General features: G+C 43.8%; 2 protein-coding genes across 2 annotated transcripts; one reads left to right on the top strand and one right to left on the bottom strand.

The window, feature by feature from the left end:
• The first annotated feature begins 1,175 nt into the window (after positions 1 to 1,175).
• Positions 1,176 to 1,763, top strand: LOC139455025 (uncharacterized). Its single transcript, XM_071236611.1, has one exon. The coding sequence runs from the start codon at positions 1,176 to 1,178 to the stop codon at positions 1,761 to 1,763; it is 588 nt and encodes a 195-aa protein (XP_071092712.1).
• A 3,901-nt stretch (positions 1,764 to 5,664) lies between these two features.
• On the bottom strand, positions 5,665 to 8,639 carry LOC139455026 (uncharacterized). The gene is made up of 4 exons (XM_071236612.1): positions 7,910 to 8,639; positions 7,343 to 7,590; positions 6,181 to 6,429; positions 5,665 to 5,889 (listed from the first exon to the last, which is right to left on the bottom strand). Exons 1-4 carry the CDS (start codon positions 8,637 to 8,639, stop codon positions 5,665 to 5,667), a joined length of 1,452 nt encoding a protein of 483 aa, XP_071092713.1.
• Positions 8,640 to 16,294: the final 7,655 nt, after the last annotated feature.

Genomic DNA, 16,294 nt, shown 5'->3' on the forward strand with positions numbered 1-16,294 from the left:
GTGTGCTTGTGAGATTGTGCATGTGACCATATATTCTTGCATCATTTTAGATTTGTTGATTTTTGTCTGAGAATAAAATATGGGTCCCTTTTTCAGGAATGAAGAAAGACATCGAGTCCTATTGCAAGGCCTGTGAGACATGTGTGAAGTTCAATCCTAAAATAACAACGGATGCCCCACCACTCCACTCCAGAAGAAGTTTGGAGCCAGATTAGTTTAGACTTGATGGGACCATTTCAGATGACACAACGAGGGAATCGCTACATTGTTGCTGTCACCGATCACTTCTCCAAGTGGACTGAAGCAGATGCGTATCCTGATAAGTCTGCAGATTCTGTGGCTGACTTCCTGTACAAGACCGTGTGCAGACTTGGCTGCTTTGACATTTTGATCAGTGATCAAGGTAGAGAATTCATCAACACTATAATTGACAATCTTATGACCAAGCTGGGAACTGAGCACAGAGTCAGTTCACCATACCATCCTCAGACCAATGGACAACGAGAGAGAGACAACGACCGTGGCGACAACTGGGATGTTTTTATACCTGGAGTTCTGTTTGCCCACCATACATCTGTACATGCATCAACCAAGATGACACCATTTGAATGCATGTACATCAGAAAGGCAAAACTACCGATGGACATTAAGGACTCTCCAACGTCAAAAGAAGATGTGATCAGTGATAATTTTCTCCAAGCCATGCAGAACCTGCGACAAAACATCACATCAAAAGTCAGCAACAATATTACAAAGGCCAAGAAGATTCAGAAGGAACAACATGACAAGCTTCACGACAGTCATCATGAGTTGGAGCTAGGGACAAGCGTCTATCTGAAGAATTCACGTCGAATCAACAGAATTGGCGCTAAGCTTGAGCCAAGGTTCTTTGGACCATATGAAGTTCATCAAGTGCTTGGCAAGGGACGTGTTAAGTTGAAGAGTTTGAAGAGTGGCCAAGTGCTTTGCAACGCATACCATGGATCAAATTTGAAAAGACACACTCCACATGACGTCTTCCCCACCAACCATACCAGTCCTGCTAGTCGCTCCAGCTACACCAGGCCTACCACCAGATCTACCAAGACTACCAGTTCACCAGTCCTAGCTGTCGCACCAGCCACACCAGTTCAAAACGCTATGTCAGCCCTACTGTACCACACCACACCAGGTTTATGAGTTCTACCAGCCGTACCAGTCCCATCAAGTCCAAGAATCCCAGCACCACAACCAGGAAAACCCCCAAGAGGCCACATTACAGCTTCCAGCCAATGACCATTCAAAGAAGAAGAGAACTTTCTCAACAGTTACATTTACCTTCATTTAAGTCTGTTTATTTTGGAAGAGAGAAAGAATATGAGGCACCAAAAAGACAACACAAGACCAAGGGTGATGGCAACTGCTTCTTCCGTGCCATTAGTTATTTCCTAACTGATCATGAGACATCCCACTTACGCCTGAGAGATGCTGTTGTACAACACATGAGTGAGAAAGGGGAAAAGCTGGACAACTACCTTCAGCAGAATGTGACGAAATACTTAAATTCGTCAAGAATGGCCGAAAATGGTGTCTGGGCAACGGATGCAGAGATTATGGCCACTGCTTCTCTTCTGCAAACTGACATTGTTGTCTATACGCATTATGGAAAGGAGCTGAAATGGCTATGCTACCCAGCATCATTCACACTTGAGAAGCTGTCCATTGGTGCAGTGTATCTGACCAACCTCCATGAACACTTTGACGTTGTAATAAATGTCCAGTGACATTGAAATAATTCAAGGAATCAATGGATATTGGTTTTCAGAATAAATTGCTCTCATATTTTATGTAAGTTTTCTCTATTTGTTATTGATAATAATATAAAAACTCTGACTAAAACAATGACAATTGTTTCGTGAAATTTATTACACCCATCTGACTATATTTAGAAGAATTAGAATGTAAATGGACAAATAATTAGATGGGTTTAATGATGTGATGTCTTCTATAGTCAGAATATATTCTTTGTACTGTGATACATGCCTCCCCAAACAAAGGTACTTACAGACACAAGTTGGTTTCAAAATGATTTTATATGCAATCAAAAGTAGTTAGATCTATTCACAAAGCATGTTAAAGCTTATTCAATAACACAAGTGTAAGACATTTCCTCACACAATTCTCAACACCAACTTTCGAACTTACAAATTGATGATGACGACAATGAGTTAAAGTCAATGTGATTTGAAAGATATTTTTTTATTAGTTTAAACAATATTTATTTTTTCTTTGCATGTATAAAACAACATTTTGAATATTTGGATTCGATAACAATTTATTACCGGTATTATCTACACCATTTTGGGAACTCCCAGATTATATCCCCTGGGGGTAGATTCTGGGATATGAATGTTTTAAAACTAATTAGATGTGTACTGAATAGGCATTTATGTAAACTTAATGTTGTTACAGCAATTGACCAGGAGAGATCAAGACTGAGTTAGATGCATCCCCCAAAAGAAAACTTCAAGTACATTCATGAAATAATATTTAAATGTTTACATCAAACAGGGCTGCAGTAGATTCTCGGAGCTCCTAGATTATAGCTATAACCTTGGGTAGATTCTGGGAGGAGCTCACAGATTATACCCCGGGGTAGATTCTGGGAATTCACAGATTATACCCCCTGGGGGTAGATTCTGGGAAAGGGGGGTAGATTCTGGGAAGTCCCCAAAATCTACCCCGGGGTAGATTCTGGGAGCTCCCAGAATCTACCCGGGTATACTCCGAAGGGGGTAGAATTTGGCACCTTACACCGGGTAGGATCTTTTTACCAATCTTAAGCACCAATGTTCCGGCAGATTTAAGGAAAGGCAACACCATCTTCAAGATACCTCCGAGGGCACTGCCACGTTGATGATACCGTCCTTTGTATACTTTGATGCCACTCCCATGCTGACCAAATTGTCCTCAATTCATCTGGTGTGCCAACGCATGTCTCAACATGTTGCTTCTGCGTTAGTAGCGACGTCTGAAGTGAAGTGTCACGATGGCTTTCCCCATTTGAAATGGCACGGGTCGGCAAGGGAGCCATCGTATTGCCCACAATTTGATCTTCGACCAGGTTGGTGTAAATGTACACGGTATCAAATCCTGACAGACGATTAGCTTTTGTATCACCTCTGATTTCCACATAGTCACCTACCAAGGGAGTAGAAACCCCCACTTGCCACTGGGCCAAGGCACTCAAGGGAACGGGCGTCTCTGTGTAGGTTTTATAGTCCTCCTCACAAAGGGTAGTTGAACAAATCCGAGCATTCTTGAGAGTGGAGTTGGCATGATCACTTCTGTGGAATAGAGTGGTCCACCAATATTTCCCATGAGAGGATGATTGATTGCTACTTCTTCAGGGGCTTGGAATCGCACTTTTCCATCTCCAAGCATGTCAAATCGAAGACTATCTTGGGGATACTTGACATCAATGACAAACCGTTTGCCATCACTTTGGACTCTGTCTGAGGGCTGTTCTTTCAAGACACCCGTAATATGTTCCTGAATCAAACGGTTGAGGGTTTTCACCAAATCTTCATATGAATAGATGCCTTTCTCGATAGGAATCTTCTTGCTTTCGTAATGGACGACACCATACTGTGGCTGTGGTATAGTGCTCCCTGCGCTTTCATACACAAGGGTGTTTTTTTTCAGTTTTGAGGTTCAGTGTAAACCATGTCATTGGAAAGTGAATTTCGCTGACGCCCACCTCCCACTGTTGGCGATCCAGATACAGAGGATAAGGCAACTTGATTTCATACGCATTGACGGTGTTGTTTGGATAGATGTCCATGGAGGCATCACTGGGCAGGGTCATGTAAAAGTCTTGTTTCGAAAAAAGGGGGCAGCCATGATGACGTGAGCTAGGGTAGAAAACTCTGGGTGGATTAGGTATCAAGCTGAAGTCTTCTGGTGTGTGGGGTCGTCGTGAGTATGCCTGGTTAGGCGGCCAAAGTGGGTGATGGAAGTATGTATCCCAAACAACTGGAGAGCAGGGCTGTCCACAACTGTTTCTCTCTGTGATGCAAGGCCAACTGTACCATGCTCATGATGATCACACCATATATCACAATGATCTGATCAAAAAGTAAAGTCATGCCAAAACAACACCAAGGTGAGTGTCGGCGCTGGTGATGACGTGGTGCAGCAGCAAGGGGAGGTACATCGGTACCCACGGATGCTGAGAGGCTTCTCTGCAGGGGTGGCGCTGGTGGTGTCGGTTCTGTCATCGTGTGTGTCCACCCTCTGAATGAGTCTGAGTGACAGCATGCTCTTTATTTTATCTGTAAATGATCTGCAGGGATCCACGAATTAAAACTGGCAGGGTAGCCAGTCCATTTCACCAAGACCTCTTCTTGACCCTGTTTTGGTCCTGGACATCTTTTCAGCACGCGATCCAGGGCATACACATCGTCTGTTTTTAAGATGGGTTGTATTTCTTCAGAACCCTAAAACGTTCCTTTGAGGACTTCACCATGATCATCTTTGACCCGATACACAGGTCCACCGTAAACAGTTCAGTGGTCCAGTTGGGGAGATAACCTTTCTCAAAGGTGCCTTTGGTTTTGTTGAGATGTACACGGGTGCCCGTCATTAAAAGAGAGGGGGGCAGTCTTTGTGTTGTTATTTTCTTTTTGCACTGCTGCCGTTGTTGTTGTTTCTCCATTTAGTCCAACAACCAAATTTCTGACTGACGATCTCCTGGGGGGACGTCCTCAGGTCGCTGACCAATTGTCCGATGCACACGACGGTTGTACGACTTGACCAACTGGGGTAAGACTTTCAAATAGTGTCTGGTCCCATGCTGTGTAAAGTATCGCCACATTTTATTTTTCAGAGTCCTTTGAAACTGTTCCACCACGGCTGCTTTCGTTTCAGGATTTTACTGGTGTAGAAATGAATGCCATGCTTTGTCATGAGAGCCTGGAAAGGTCGGTTGACAAATTCTCTGCCTTTGTCTGTTTCCAATTGAGCAGGGAGTCGGCCTTTGGCTTGTTGCATCAGCAAGGTTTGAAAACCTTCGGTCAAAGCAGAAGTGCTCTTGGCCTTCAGGGGTTGCACCCATGCCATCTTTGAAAACACATCGTTCACGCACAACAGATATTTGAATCCGTGGTTGTCGTCTTGAATGGCAATCATGTCACTCAATTGCCACAATTTATCGACGCCTCCCAGATGATAGCGATCTCTCGGAAAGTAGCGTCTGGCTGGTTTTGTGCAAGGTGTAGGTACTTTAGGTTTGCAACCAATGCTTGATTTGACTTTGCATGGTTTGGTTTTCTTCTTGCTTTAACTGGTTCTTGCATCTTGGATGCGTGCTGCTTTCCACAAAGGTCGCCAGCCTCCAAAACTTGCAGGATGTTCAGGATGAAAGTAGGTTTTTTCCATCCAGGCCGTCCAAAGGGAAGTAGGAAATCCTTTGTTTTCTTTCCCTGCAGCAGCAGAGGGAAGAATGCGCTATTGCGTCTTCGTCTGTCGCTTCATTTCTCTCAGATTGTGCCACTCGGTACAGGAATGGCCTTTATATAGAGAGGGGAGAGATTTTTTTTCTTAGGTCGTGCTAAAGGGTATCTGTCCATGAACCTTGCCTGTTGATGAATCTGTCCTGTTTGGTATCAGACGGAGGTGGGGTCATCAACCATGGGGTTGGCATCTCATCTTTTTCTTCTTCCACTTGTGGATCCAGCTGTCGCTAAGGAGATGGGGTGGCATCTCATCTTCTTCTTCCGCTTGTGGATCCAGCTGCCGCTGCCTCCTTCTTCTTCTCTCTTTGTGACTTTGCGGGGTGAACTTGGGGAGGGGGAACTCGGTATTGGGTGTTTTTGGTGTAGCGTGAGGATGGTGTTGCTGCTGCTGCTTCTGCATCCATTGCCATCATTGTGGATTTCAAATCATTTCATGAGGGACATGACTATTGGCCAAATGGTGACTCAAAATGGTCCAACCTGCAGGCCCCTCTTTGGTTTTCCGGTGATGCACTAAATCGTTGATCAAGTCCACCATGTGTGTGCCAGTCACAGGTTTCCCTTCCACAGTCAGGGTTCCCTCTGGAGTCCAACTCAAGTTCGGATTGTTTTGAATCCTTGTCATCAAATTCATGGCTTTACTGGACATGGCTTTAGGGACACTCATGACCACTTCGTCTCTCACTTGTTGAGGAGGGGCAGGTCTACCTGTGGTGACCATCGTTGATGGTGATGGCGGTGTCACTTTGGGTTGTAGTGGTTTGATGGTGTTGTTGTTGTTGTGTTGTTGGCGCTGCAACTCTAGCATGCGTTCCAACAGTTGGTTATATTCTTGTTCCCACATGTGAAAAGGCTGCTGTGACCTCTGCATCAATGCGTCCATCTCTTCCAATTTTTGGAGACGTTTCTTTTCAATAAGAGGGGTGTGAAGTGTCTGACAATGATATTGTTTGGTGGCCTGTAGACTTTGCCATGTGTCTTCAGGCACTAACACCATCTTGCGTGCGTACTTCATGGTGGCACACCACACACTGATCCCAACCTTCCTGGTTTCAGACCATTAATTACTTTCCTCCAAACAAAGAGGCTAGGGCAGAACGAATAAGAGGCATGAGTCCTCCTAATAATCCTCCTCCATGTTGAAGAAGTTTACGTTTCTTGCTTAGAGGTACCTTTTTCATGAGCGTATTCAAGACTTTATGGTGTCGTTGCAAGTTTTGACGTTCAGTCGTGGTCATGGGAATATTGCCTGCATACAAGTTCACCAAAAAGGGCACGGATGAGATCGGTAGGAGCATGTTTGAGAATGGCTTTGCGCATCGCTGGAGTGGCAGCACACAATGACACAGAGCATGTTTCTGTTTCCTGAGGCACCAACACATCTTTCCTGCATGGAGGTGTTAGCCTGAATGAGGCACCTGATCTGCGGCTTCTCTCTTTTAGGGAGTTGCAACTGTTCATCTACCTTCTTGCACTTTCTTTGGGTCAGCATGTGCGCCAATCGTCTGAGAGCATCAGCTTGATACGCTTTCATGAGATTTTCATGAGCCTTTACTTTTGGCTTAGTAGTCATCGTTGTTGTTGTTGTAGGTCGGTGGCGCCTGGTGTTACCCTGTTTGAGGATTGGTGCTTGAAGTTAATGTTGCCATTGCAACAGAATGCATGTCAAGACCCCTACAAGTGTTCCACTACCACTGCGTTGCATCAGGTAGCCAAGACGTTCATCCATTGGCAGACGTGGATCGACAATTTTAGTCAGGGTATCATTATGTCTCTGCAACCATGTGTTATGTTCAGCTTTCAATGGGATGTGTCCTGCTCTCAGGTTCCGCACAACAATCGCAAACCACTGCAAAAGCCGATTTCTTCCTTTGATGGCAAGGGTTGTTGCATCCCTTGTCAGAAAAATCTCTTTTTTCTTCTTTTGTTGGGACTTCTGCTGCTGCAGATGTTGAAAGCATTGAAGATCGAGTTGTGGCGTGGGTGGCGAGGGTGCTGATGAGGAAGGCCGTTTTTGTTCCTGATGATGCATGTTCAAGGGTACCATCGAAGAGAAAGACGGGCCTGGCGGGGACTTCTGCTGCTGCTGCTGCTGCTGCAGAGGTTGAAAGTGTTGAAGATCATGTGGTGGCAAGGGTGGCGAGGGTGCTGATGATGTTGAAGGACATGGTGGTGGCTACTGCTGACGATGCATGTTCACAGGTACCATTGAAGAGGGAGACGATCCTTGTGATGAGTTCTTATTCTGAAATGCAGAGGTCACAAGTCCCTGTAGCGATGAGGGGGAGACCATACTGTCATAGACATCATTCATCATCTCTTGGTCTTTGTTCTTTCCCTTCGTAGGATGAACCTGTTTCCGTCTCAACTAAAGGAAGGTCAGCGGGTTCCCCTGCTTTTATGAAAGTCTCTACATCTCATAGGATCAGCACATAACACGAGGGGTAATTTGGATCTCGAAAACAGGCGGGCGCGTACGCGATGGTCTTGCAATGCGGTGAGCTTCAAGTCCAAGAACAGGTAAGTGTAAGGCTCTCGGGTGGCATCTTCATAGGCTTCATGCAGATATGGAACTTTGCCTGGAAACACCTTGCGAGCCAGACTGTCGATCTGCGATGCATCTATCAGATTTTTAAAGAGGACCATGTAGTGAGCATTCAGACTGATGGTGCGATGTTGCAGCGATTGAGCAAACAAGTTCTGAGTGAGATACAGCATGGATGTGTTTCGGTGATGGCTTTTCGTGGTGAACCATCGCAGCACTTCTGTTTCTTCTTCTTTCGTATCGTCGCCCAGCAAATCATCGATGACCAGCCAATGTGGGGCCACCCGTTTTTCGGGCAAGGCACGTTCCGCTTCTTTTATGCTGTGCACAAACTGAAGAGCAACCCCTAAGCGGTCTGGCATCTCTTCAAGCTCATGATGAAGCGGTTGCCATTCACTGTACACCCACACGATGCGATGGGATGGCGTATCCAACACCTTGGGGCAATGCATCTGCTCATACATGATTTCCCAAAGGAACTTTTTCCTGATCCCGTTGGTCCAACAATGAACATCGTAAAAGGGTGGCGTAGGGTCAAAGGGGAGGTCATCATCATCATCATCATCATCATCATCATCATCATTACCATGTGACGTCATCATGTGTTCTGGCTGACTGACACATGGCAGCGGGGGTGACGGCGGCGGCGGCGGTGATGTCTCTGGTCTCATAGGTCATGTCACTGGTCTCATAGGTGATGGTGTTGGTGATAAGCCTTGGACGTGTTTTTTATGACGAAGTACCGCCGTGATATTGCTGGAATATTGCCAAAAGCGGCGTAAAACCATACTCACTCCCACAGTCTGAACACGATGTGAACTCCATGATGTCTTAAAAGGCAACTGATCCTTCAAGCATGGCCTTTCTCTTTTATTCATTATCATCTTTCCACACACACACACACTTACACACACACACACACACACACACACACACACACACACACCCTGCGCGAGTCTCTGATGGGTTGAACAGTGGGTTGTGCTTCCTCTCCCATGACCCATACAATTTCCTATGGAAAAGAAACACAAGGGTCTGTCTGGTTTGGAAAACTGAGGCTCAGACCAGGTGCCGGAATGGGCCCATCAGCGTGCTGTGTTTTGGACCAATCAGGAAGCAGGGTTTCAGTGCCTCTCCTATAAAAAGAACAAAGCCACACACACTGTCACAGTCCTACCACTGCAGGAGAGATCAACCATGTCGTCTCGATACAGCTGAAACAGCCAGACCAAAAGTCAACAATGTCCGTGGATGAGTAAAGTCTATTCGTGGACAATAGTGGCCTACCCACCTGGTGAATCGGAGAGGATCCTATCGCAGAGCCCACATTGGTTTAAGAACAAGTCTGAGGCTATTGCAGCATTACAACAAGCTGTACAACGCGGAGTTGACATCCCTGGCTGTTGGGTCCCTATTATTATCTAGTATCGAGATCAAGGAAAGGTCGTATTATCATCTAGTATCAAGATCAAGGACAAGTAATGTAACAACGATGGAATCATACCCCTTACAATATGGATACAGCACGTTGTGTGGCGTGTACTGTCTCTACATGCTGACCTATCGCGTGCGTGGTTTGACTTTTAATCAACTGTTAGATACGTTGGACTGGAAGGACACCACCAAGAATGATGCCACGGTATTAGCATGGTTTCATACCAAAGTGTCTACCTCCGTTCCTACCTCCGTTCCTGTGGATGAGATGCCTGCCTTTCGACTGAGTGCCCAGACGCGTACCCTACATCAAAAGAACCAACCTTTCTGCCCTTATTGACCTGACACTTGTTCACTGAACCTACGATGACCTGACAGTCAACGTTCCTGTTTGAGGAGTGTACATACGTTCACTGTGTGGTAGGAATGTACATACGTTCACACCCAAGTGACAAAGTTCCTGTTCACTGCGTTTTAGGAGTGTACATACGTTCACACCCTAGTGGTAAAAAAAAGAAAGTTCATGTTCACAAAAATCACAGGGGCGCCCCTAATCCTGTTGCTTTTGTTTTGTTGTGATGGTTCATGTGAAAAAATGAAAAAGTGTTGTGTTGTCTTTTTTTAGGATTGGAATCACCACTACCACGACCACCACCACCACTTTTTTTGTTTTTTAAATAGAAACAAAAAATGAAAGGGGAGGATTATGGCCTCGTCCCCGGAACCGGATGCGTAACCCTCTTGGAGGTGCGCACGCCTCCCGGAGCCGGACAGCCGCCATCTTGGAGGCGCACGCCGTCGTAACCGGACATGTCGCCATCTTGGATGCGCGTTCACCACCGAAACCAGAAGTGACGTCATCGTACTGCCAGAGTTATCTCCCCCTGGTCCTGTAGACGGGCACACAACTACTACGGTCGAATTATCTCCGTGATCAATCATTTCTGTCAAAACAACCTTAGCTACGACCGTCATAAGTCTCTGTTAAAGGTATGGGAGTTAAGATCGCCTTAGCGCTAAGGTTGCTTTGAACAACGCATCCTTGCTTATCATGCAATTGTGATTTACTTGATTTCGTTAATTGTTTGCGTTTGAAACTATCGATGCGATATTTGCAAGGCACGTAGCTTTTCCGGGCTATTGACATATTGGAATCTTGCAGAAGTCTACGTGCAGTAACCAATACATTCAATGTTTCACACTTTGGGGTTAGCAGACTATAGAACAGGCACCAACAAACCCAAAATGTTGACAATCGACCCCGTTCAGCTTGTCTTTCTGCTACCATCACACCAAAGTAGTTCTATCACATTCTACCCCGTTCTATACAAAATACTAGAACAGGTGGTGATCACAGTAGAACACGTAGTTCGGCGTAAAATACGATGCTAGTTCGTTAATAGGCAGTCCTCAGTACGTCTATCTCGTTCTTATTTCGTTCTTAGCCAGTCTTCAGTCCGTTTGTATCCAGTTCAGATCGTGTAAAAGTGCCTGTTCACCTCATCCCGACAACGTTTCGAAGCAGTTCGAGCACGTCCGTAGCGGATCTCTACCCGTTCTTAACCAGTTCAACCACATTCTACCTCGTTCACAATACGTCCAAGCCAGTTATAACTGATTCTTAACCCGACCAACTCGTTCACAGTACGTCGTCATCTCGTCCCAAGTGCGTGTGTATTCGCGTCCTGGCCCGTCCTGGCCCGACTCCTGTGGATACCGAGGGCGTTGTAACCAGTCTTCATTCAAGTTCAGGGCTCCGAGCTGTACACATCATGCCTCCAAAGAGAAGTCGACCCGGTCGGTGTGCACACGTACTGCAATTTATCTCGGACTGCACCACGTCGTAACACGTCCCTAGTAGGTTCGAACAGAGACCATATAATAGATATATATGGTCTCTGGTTCGAAGTACGGCAAATCCGTTCGAAGTACGGCAATTCCGTTCGTGATACGTCTTTCTCGTTTTAAGTACGTTGTCAACCCGACTAATTGCAGAATGGGATGGACGGGAATTTTTTTCGAGCAGACTCAAAAGTCCTAGAGCACCCACCCCGTCCGAGCCCTTCCATGAAGTTCGTAAAAAGACTGTCAATAGTTGCTACTTCGTCCACTACGTTCATACATAGTTGGGGCCCGTTCGACAACATTTTCACGAACGTATTGAGAACTAGTTTGGTGTGATGGGGGTATAAGTCAACGTCAAGTGTACACGATCAACTGATTCTAAGCAAATCTACGAAATAGAGCACAAACGACGAATCAAATTGCTGCTAACTTTCAACAGGCTACTGGAGTACGAATTTTGCAGTTCATCTCCATGCTAGACGATTACATGTTGTGCTGCTGTCATATTGCAACACGGATAGATTGGTTATGGTGTGGAGAAGCATCAGGGTGAAAAGCCGAACCCCATTCCATTAATCCAGTCCGTCATTGGCTTTGTCATTAGGGCTCCAAGCCAAAAGGCTGGAAGCCCTATTGTAATCGGCCGATTTATTATTATTCCGCCGATTTTTTATACCAGAGCTAGCAATGTAACCAGTTGCTGGATTGCGTTCATATTTTGTATGTGCATGAAGACAGTGGAGTTCTAGATACCACAAAATTCCCAAGGCCGTAGGCCCAACGACAAAGGGCAGATAACTGAAAAACAAGTAATTTTTGAAGCTATATTTTGCCCCATTGATTCTCTTTACAATGTCCGATTACTTTCAATCTTTGGATGTGTCTGCTACTTTAGGTGCTTGACATTTTTTGTTCTTAGACTTTGGTCATTGGTCACGTGGTTTGGCAGCCATATTGGATTCAAGGTTTTCACAGGTTTTTTGGGGGACCTGTCTTCAAAAACTCCTCTCTCTGATATCCCCTGAATCCACTGCATGAAATGATTTTAAACTTTCTGAGAATTGGCTCCTTCTGAGAATTGGCTCCTTACATAACCCATCAAACTCTGTTAGCCGTTTTGGAATATCTTTTTTAGTTGCAGCCATATTGGATTCAAAGATTTCACAGTGTTTTTTTGGTACGTCTTCAAATCTTATCTCCTCTGGATCCACTGCATGAAATGCATCCAAATTTTCTGAGAATTGTCTCCATACATAACACATGAAACTGTTTTCCGATTTTGGAATTTCTTTTATAGCGGCTGCCCTATTGAATATTGATTTTGATCTTTTTTTTCATCGAAATTTTACTTTAAAGATCATATCTTGTAAGGTTCTCCACAGAAACTATTGCACGTTTACATGAAGTTAGTGTGCCATATGCATCCTATTATTTGTTCTTGGTTCCATGTTATAAGTAACACTGCTTGGTGGTAATATTTGATTAATATTTGGGACACCCCTCGAACACCGATTTCCGGTGACTATTTTTGACAGAGTTGGTACAAGCAAACCCTTTGAGGATTCGAACATGTTCGAGGTCGGAAATGGGTTTTTAAGTGTTGTATTGCAGTATTCACAACTACTAAACGTTTTCGACAATTGACAGATGATTGATTTGAACTTCTACATTGGGGTAAACAGACCCAAGTATGCACGTAGAATACTCAATCATTTGCATTAATGCAATATAACAACCAAATATCAATATTTGTCTCCTAAATGACATGTTTTGGCAAGTTTAGATATCAATGTTAATTGTTATTGTCTGAATCTACTTATCAACATGACAATAAACACTATAACAAGTTTCGTTTTCATTCATGTAAATAATTGTTGGAAACAAGTATGACCTATATGAGGTCCTCTCAGAATTAACCCAAACCAGTTATTTCACAAGAGGTTCATGAGTTATCACCCTTGTAGCTTATTTGCGGAAATTCAATATAACCACCAAATAACAATATTTGGATATAAATCTGAAACTTATTCACTGCTCATTCCGTTACATGTTTGTGTGATTATTACATGTACATTATTACGTGATGAACAATGGAAAACATGTCATGGTGAATGTTGTAGCTTGACGTTGCTTGGGTCATTATGTTTGAGTTTGGAAACAGGAGTAGTACCAGATAAATTTAAGAAGGCTGTCATCAAACAAACGTTCAGGAAAGCAAATCTTGAACCATCAGATTTGAAGAACTATAGGCCCATATCAAATTTGTCTTTTCTTTCAAAGCTCCTGAAAAAAACCAGTCAACAAGCGGCTGAATACACATCTTAATTCAAACAACTTGATGTATGAGTTTCAATCGGCATACAGAGAAGGTCATTGCACGGAGACAGCCTTACTTCACATCCTGAACTACCTCCAAAGTCCTGTAGACAAAGGTTCTTTCGCAGTTCTCATACTTTTGGACTTATCTGCAGCTTTCGATACTGCGGACCAAGGTATTCTTCTCAAGACGACTAGAGGCTGACTTTGGAATAGGCTGCACTGCGCTTTCATGGATAAAGTCCTATTAAACCGGAAGAACAAAGTCAGTGCTCATGAGACATTCAGAATCAGGAAGTCAAGAGATTGAATACGGTGTGCCATAGGGTACAGACCTTGGGCCCATCCTGTTCATACAGTACACCTCACAACTTTCATTCAGAAAAATTCCATTGTCAATGAGTTATATGCTGATGACACCCAACTTGCGGACCAAGCTATACTGATGTGAACAACAGACTTTCACTTGCCTAAATAGAGTCATGTGTTGATGAAGTTAGCCTTTGGATGATGTCAAACAAGCTAATGTTGAATGCTGACAAAAATGATGCAATAGTTGTTGGAACCAACATGGTGTTAAACAAGCTGGATAACATCACTATAATATCTGCCAAGAAAATATAACTCCGTCAGACGAGGTTAGAAACCTTGGTGTCATTATGGATTCCAATCTATCCATGGAGGCACATGTCAGTGACCTGTGTAGAAAGTGTCATTACCAACTTAGGAACATTGGCAAGATTCGACACTTGATATCTCATGATGCTGCAGCAACACTTGTCAGGAAACTGACCTTTTCAAGGCTTGACTATAGCAATAGTCTGCAGAGTGGTATTTCAAAGGACAGTCTCTCTAAACTTCCACGCATTCAGAATACGGCAGCCCGTATAGTCAGTTGCACTCCTATGAGCTGCCACATCACACTTGTCCTGTAGGCTCTGCACTGGTTGCCCGTTCCAGCACGGATAGAGTTTGAGGTTCTTGTCATTACCTGCCAGTGTATCTCCGGCATAGCACCAAGACACCTATGTGACCTCATTCATGTGTACCAGCCTACCAGATCACTGCGATCACAATCCCATCTTTTATGTTGTATTCCAAGACGGAGATTAAAGGGACATTGCTTCAGACCATTCTCCTGTCAAGCACATATGCTGTGGAATACACTCTAAAAACTAAAAACATTTCTCTTTGACAATTATTACCTTTGTACTATGTAAACGCCATGAGCACACGAGCAGGTATGGAGTTTGCGGCCATACAAATGGACTCATTATTACTATTATTATATACGATACATGTAACTCGAAAGTCTCAACAGGTTTGTCATCCCCTGAGAAGTCTGGTAACTGTTTATTGGTACAGCTTGTACCATGGTATTCCCCGCCCACAGCACTGCAAGTGAGACCATATTTCCGGCAAGTGCATCTTCGTGTGTTACAGTCTTTTTTTTTTAAATTATAGCAGATGATAATAAGGAGTGCTGAAGGTGCTGCAGGCTGATCTGACTGTATTGGTAAGCAAAGTCCATCTTTCCTGTGTCATTTAATTATTGGAGGCCAATTTATTTTGGTTTGAAAGTATTCATAAAATAACTTTCTTTTATCTTTCTCAGTACATCATTTTCACATTTGTAAAACAGGAATATTAAAAACAGATGGTGTTATATTCACGGCACAATGAGGGGTCCTGTTACGGCGTAAATTGTAATAAAAAGGTAAATTGTAATACTTGCAGCAAATTGTAATAATTTTGGCATAAATTGTAATAACAACGTAAATTGTAATATTTGACGTAAATTGTAATACGCAATTTGTAATAAACATTGACGTAAATTGTAATAATCTCTACTTGCGGTAAAATGTAGTAACCTTTTACGCAAATTGTAATAACCTTATAAGTAGGGTCTGCCTAGGTCTACAGGACAATTACCTACATATCCCTATGCATACAGATTCGAGGTAATATCTCTAATTTGCAGTCAACAATCTTCGCAATGAGTTTCTAAGCACTACCATTTGTGATTTCTATCCCTCCATTTATGGGCTGTACGACTGATTCCATGAAAATCGTCTATCTCAGTTTGATAAACACTTGAATGGGAAGAGACTTTCGACAACCCGTGGGAAGTACTGCCACACATCTCGGCCACCAATTAGACATTCCAGAAATTTTCGTTTGTTCAGTTGTAAAATTTGGAAAAAAGACCTTTGTCAAAATATTTTTCAAAGCGTTGTCTGGAATGGAAGTCAACAGTTTGTAACAACTGTCGTAAAACTCGAGGACGCTGCTTTCTGATTGGCCTTTTTGGTAGTAATTTTGGAAGAATGATACAAACACAGGCTATTTAGTTGCAAAAGACCAGGAAGACACCCTTTCTACAAGCAATAGCTACAGCAGCCAGTGTCCTGGCACTCCCTGCTCTTGCCTTCTAAGGCCTCACATTTAAGGAACACTAGAGTTCCATAACCATCAGAACTTGGCAGGCAGGTTAACCTTTTGTTCCATATTGTCTACAAGGTGTAGGACAGGTCATAGATTAACAGCTGGTAACACGATTAGAAATGAAAGCATTGATGTCAAAGCCGATAGAATGGACGTCATCTTAACCAAAAGTGGCGTCATAGACATCTGGGTCTACGAAATGTGACCTTTTGAG

Source organism: Haliotis cracherodii, unplaced genomic scaffold (assembly GCF_022045235.1).
Source record: "Haliotis cracherodii isolate W230 unplaced genomic scaffold, xgHalCrac1.p SCAF_11, whole genome shotgun sequence".
Taxonomy (NCBI): domain Eukaryota; kingdom Metazoa; phylum Mollusca; class Gastropoda; order Lepetellida; family Haliotidae; genus Haliotis; species Haliotis cracherodii.

Bases quoted from the DNA above. Each gene is read 5' to 3' on its own strand.
- LOC139455025 (XM_071236611.1), top strand. From the start codon at position 1,176: ATGAGTTCTACCAGCCGTACCAGTCCCATCAAGTCCAAGAATCCCAGC.
- LOC139455026 (XM_071236612.1), bottom strand. From the start codon at position 8,639: ATGACGTCACATGGTAATGATGATGATGATGATGATGATGATGATGAT. The intron at 6,430-7,342 runs GTTTGCGATTGT...TATCATTGTCAG, and splicing joins AGAAATCGGCTTTTGCAGTG to ACACTTCACACCCCTCTTAT. The intron at 5,890-6,180 runs GTGAGAGACGAA...CAATGGATGCAG, and splicing joins GACCTGCCCCTCCTCAACAA to AAGCAGCAGCAGCAACACCA.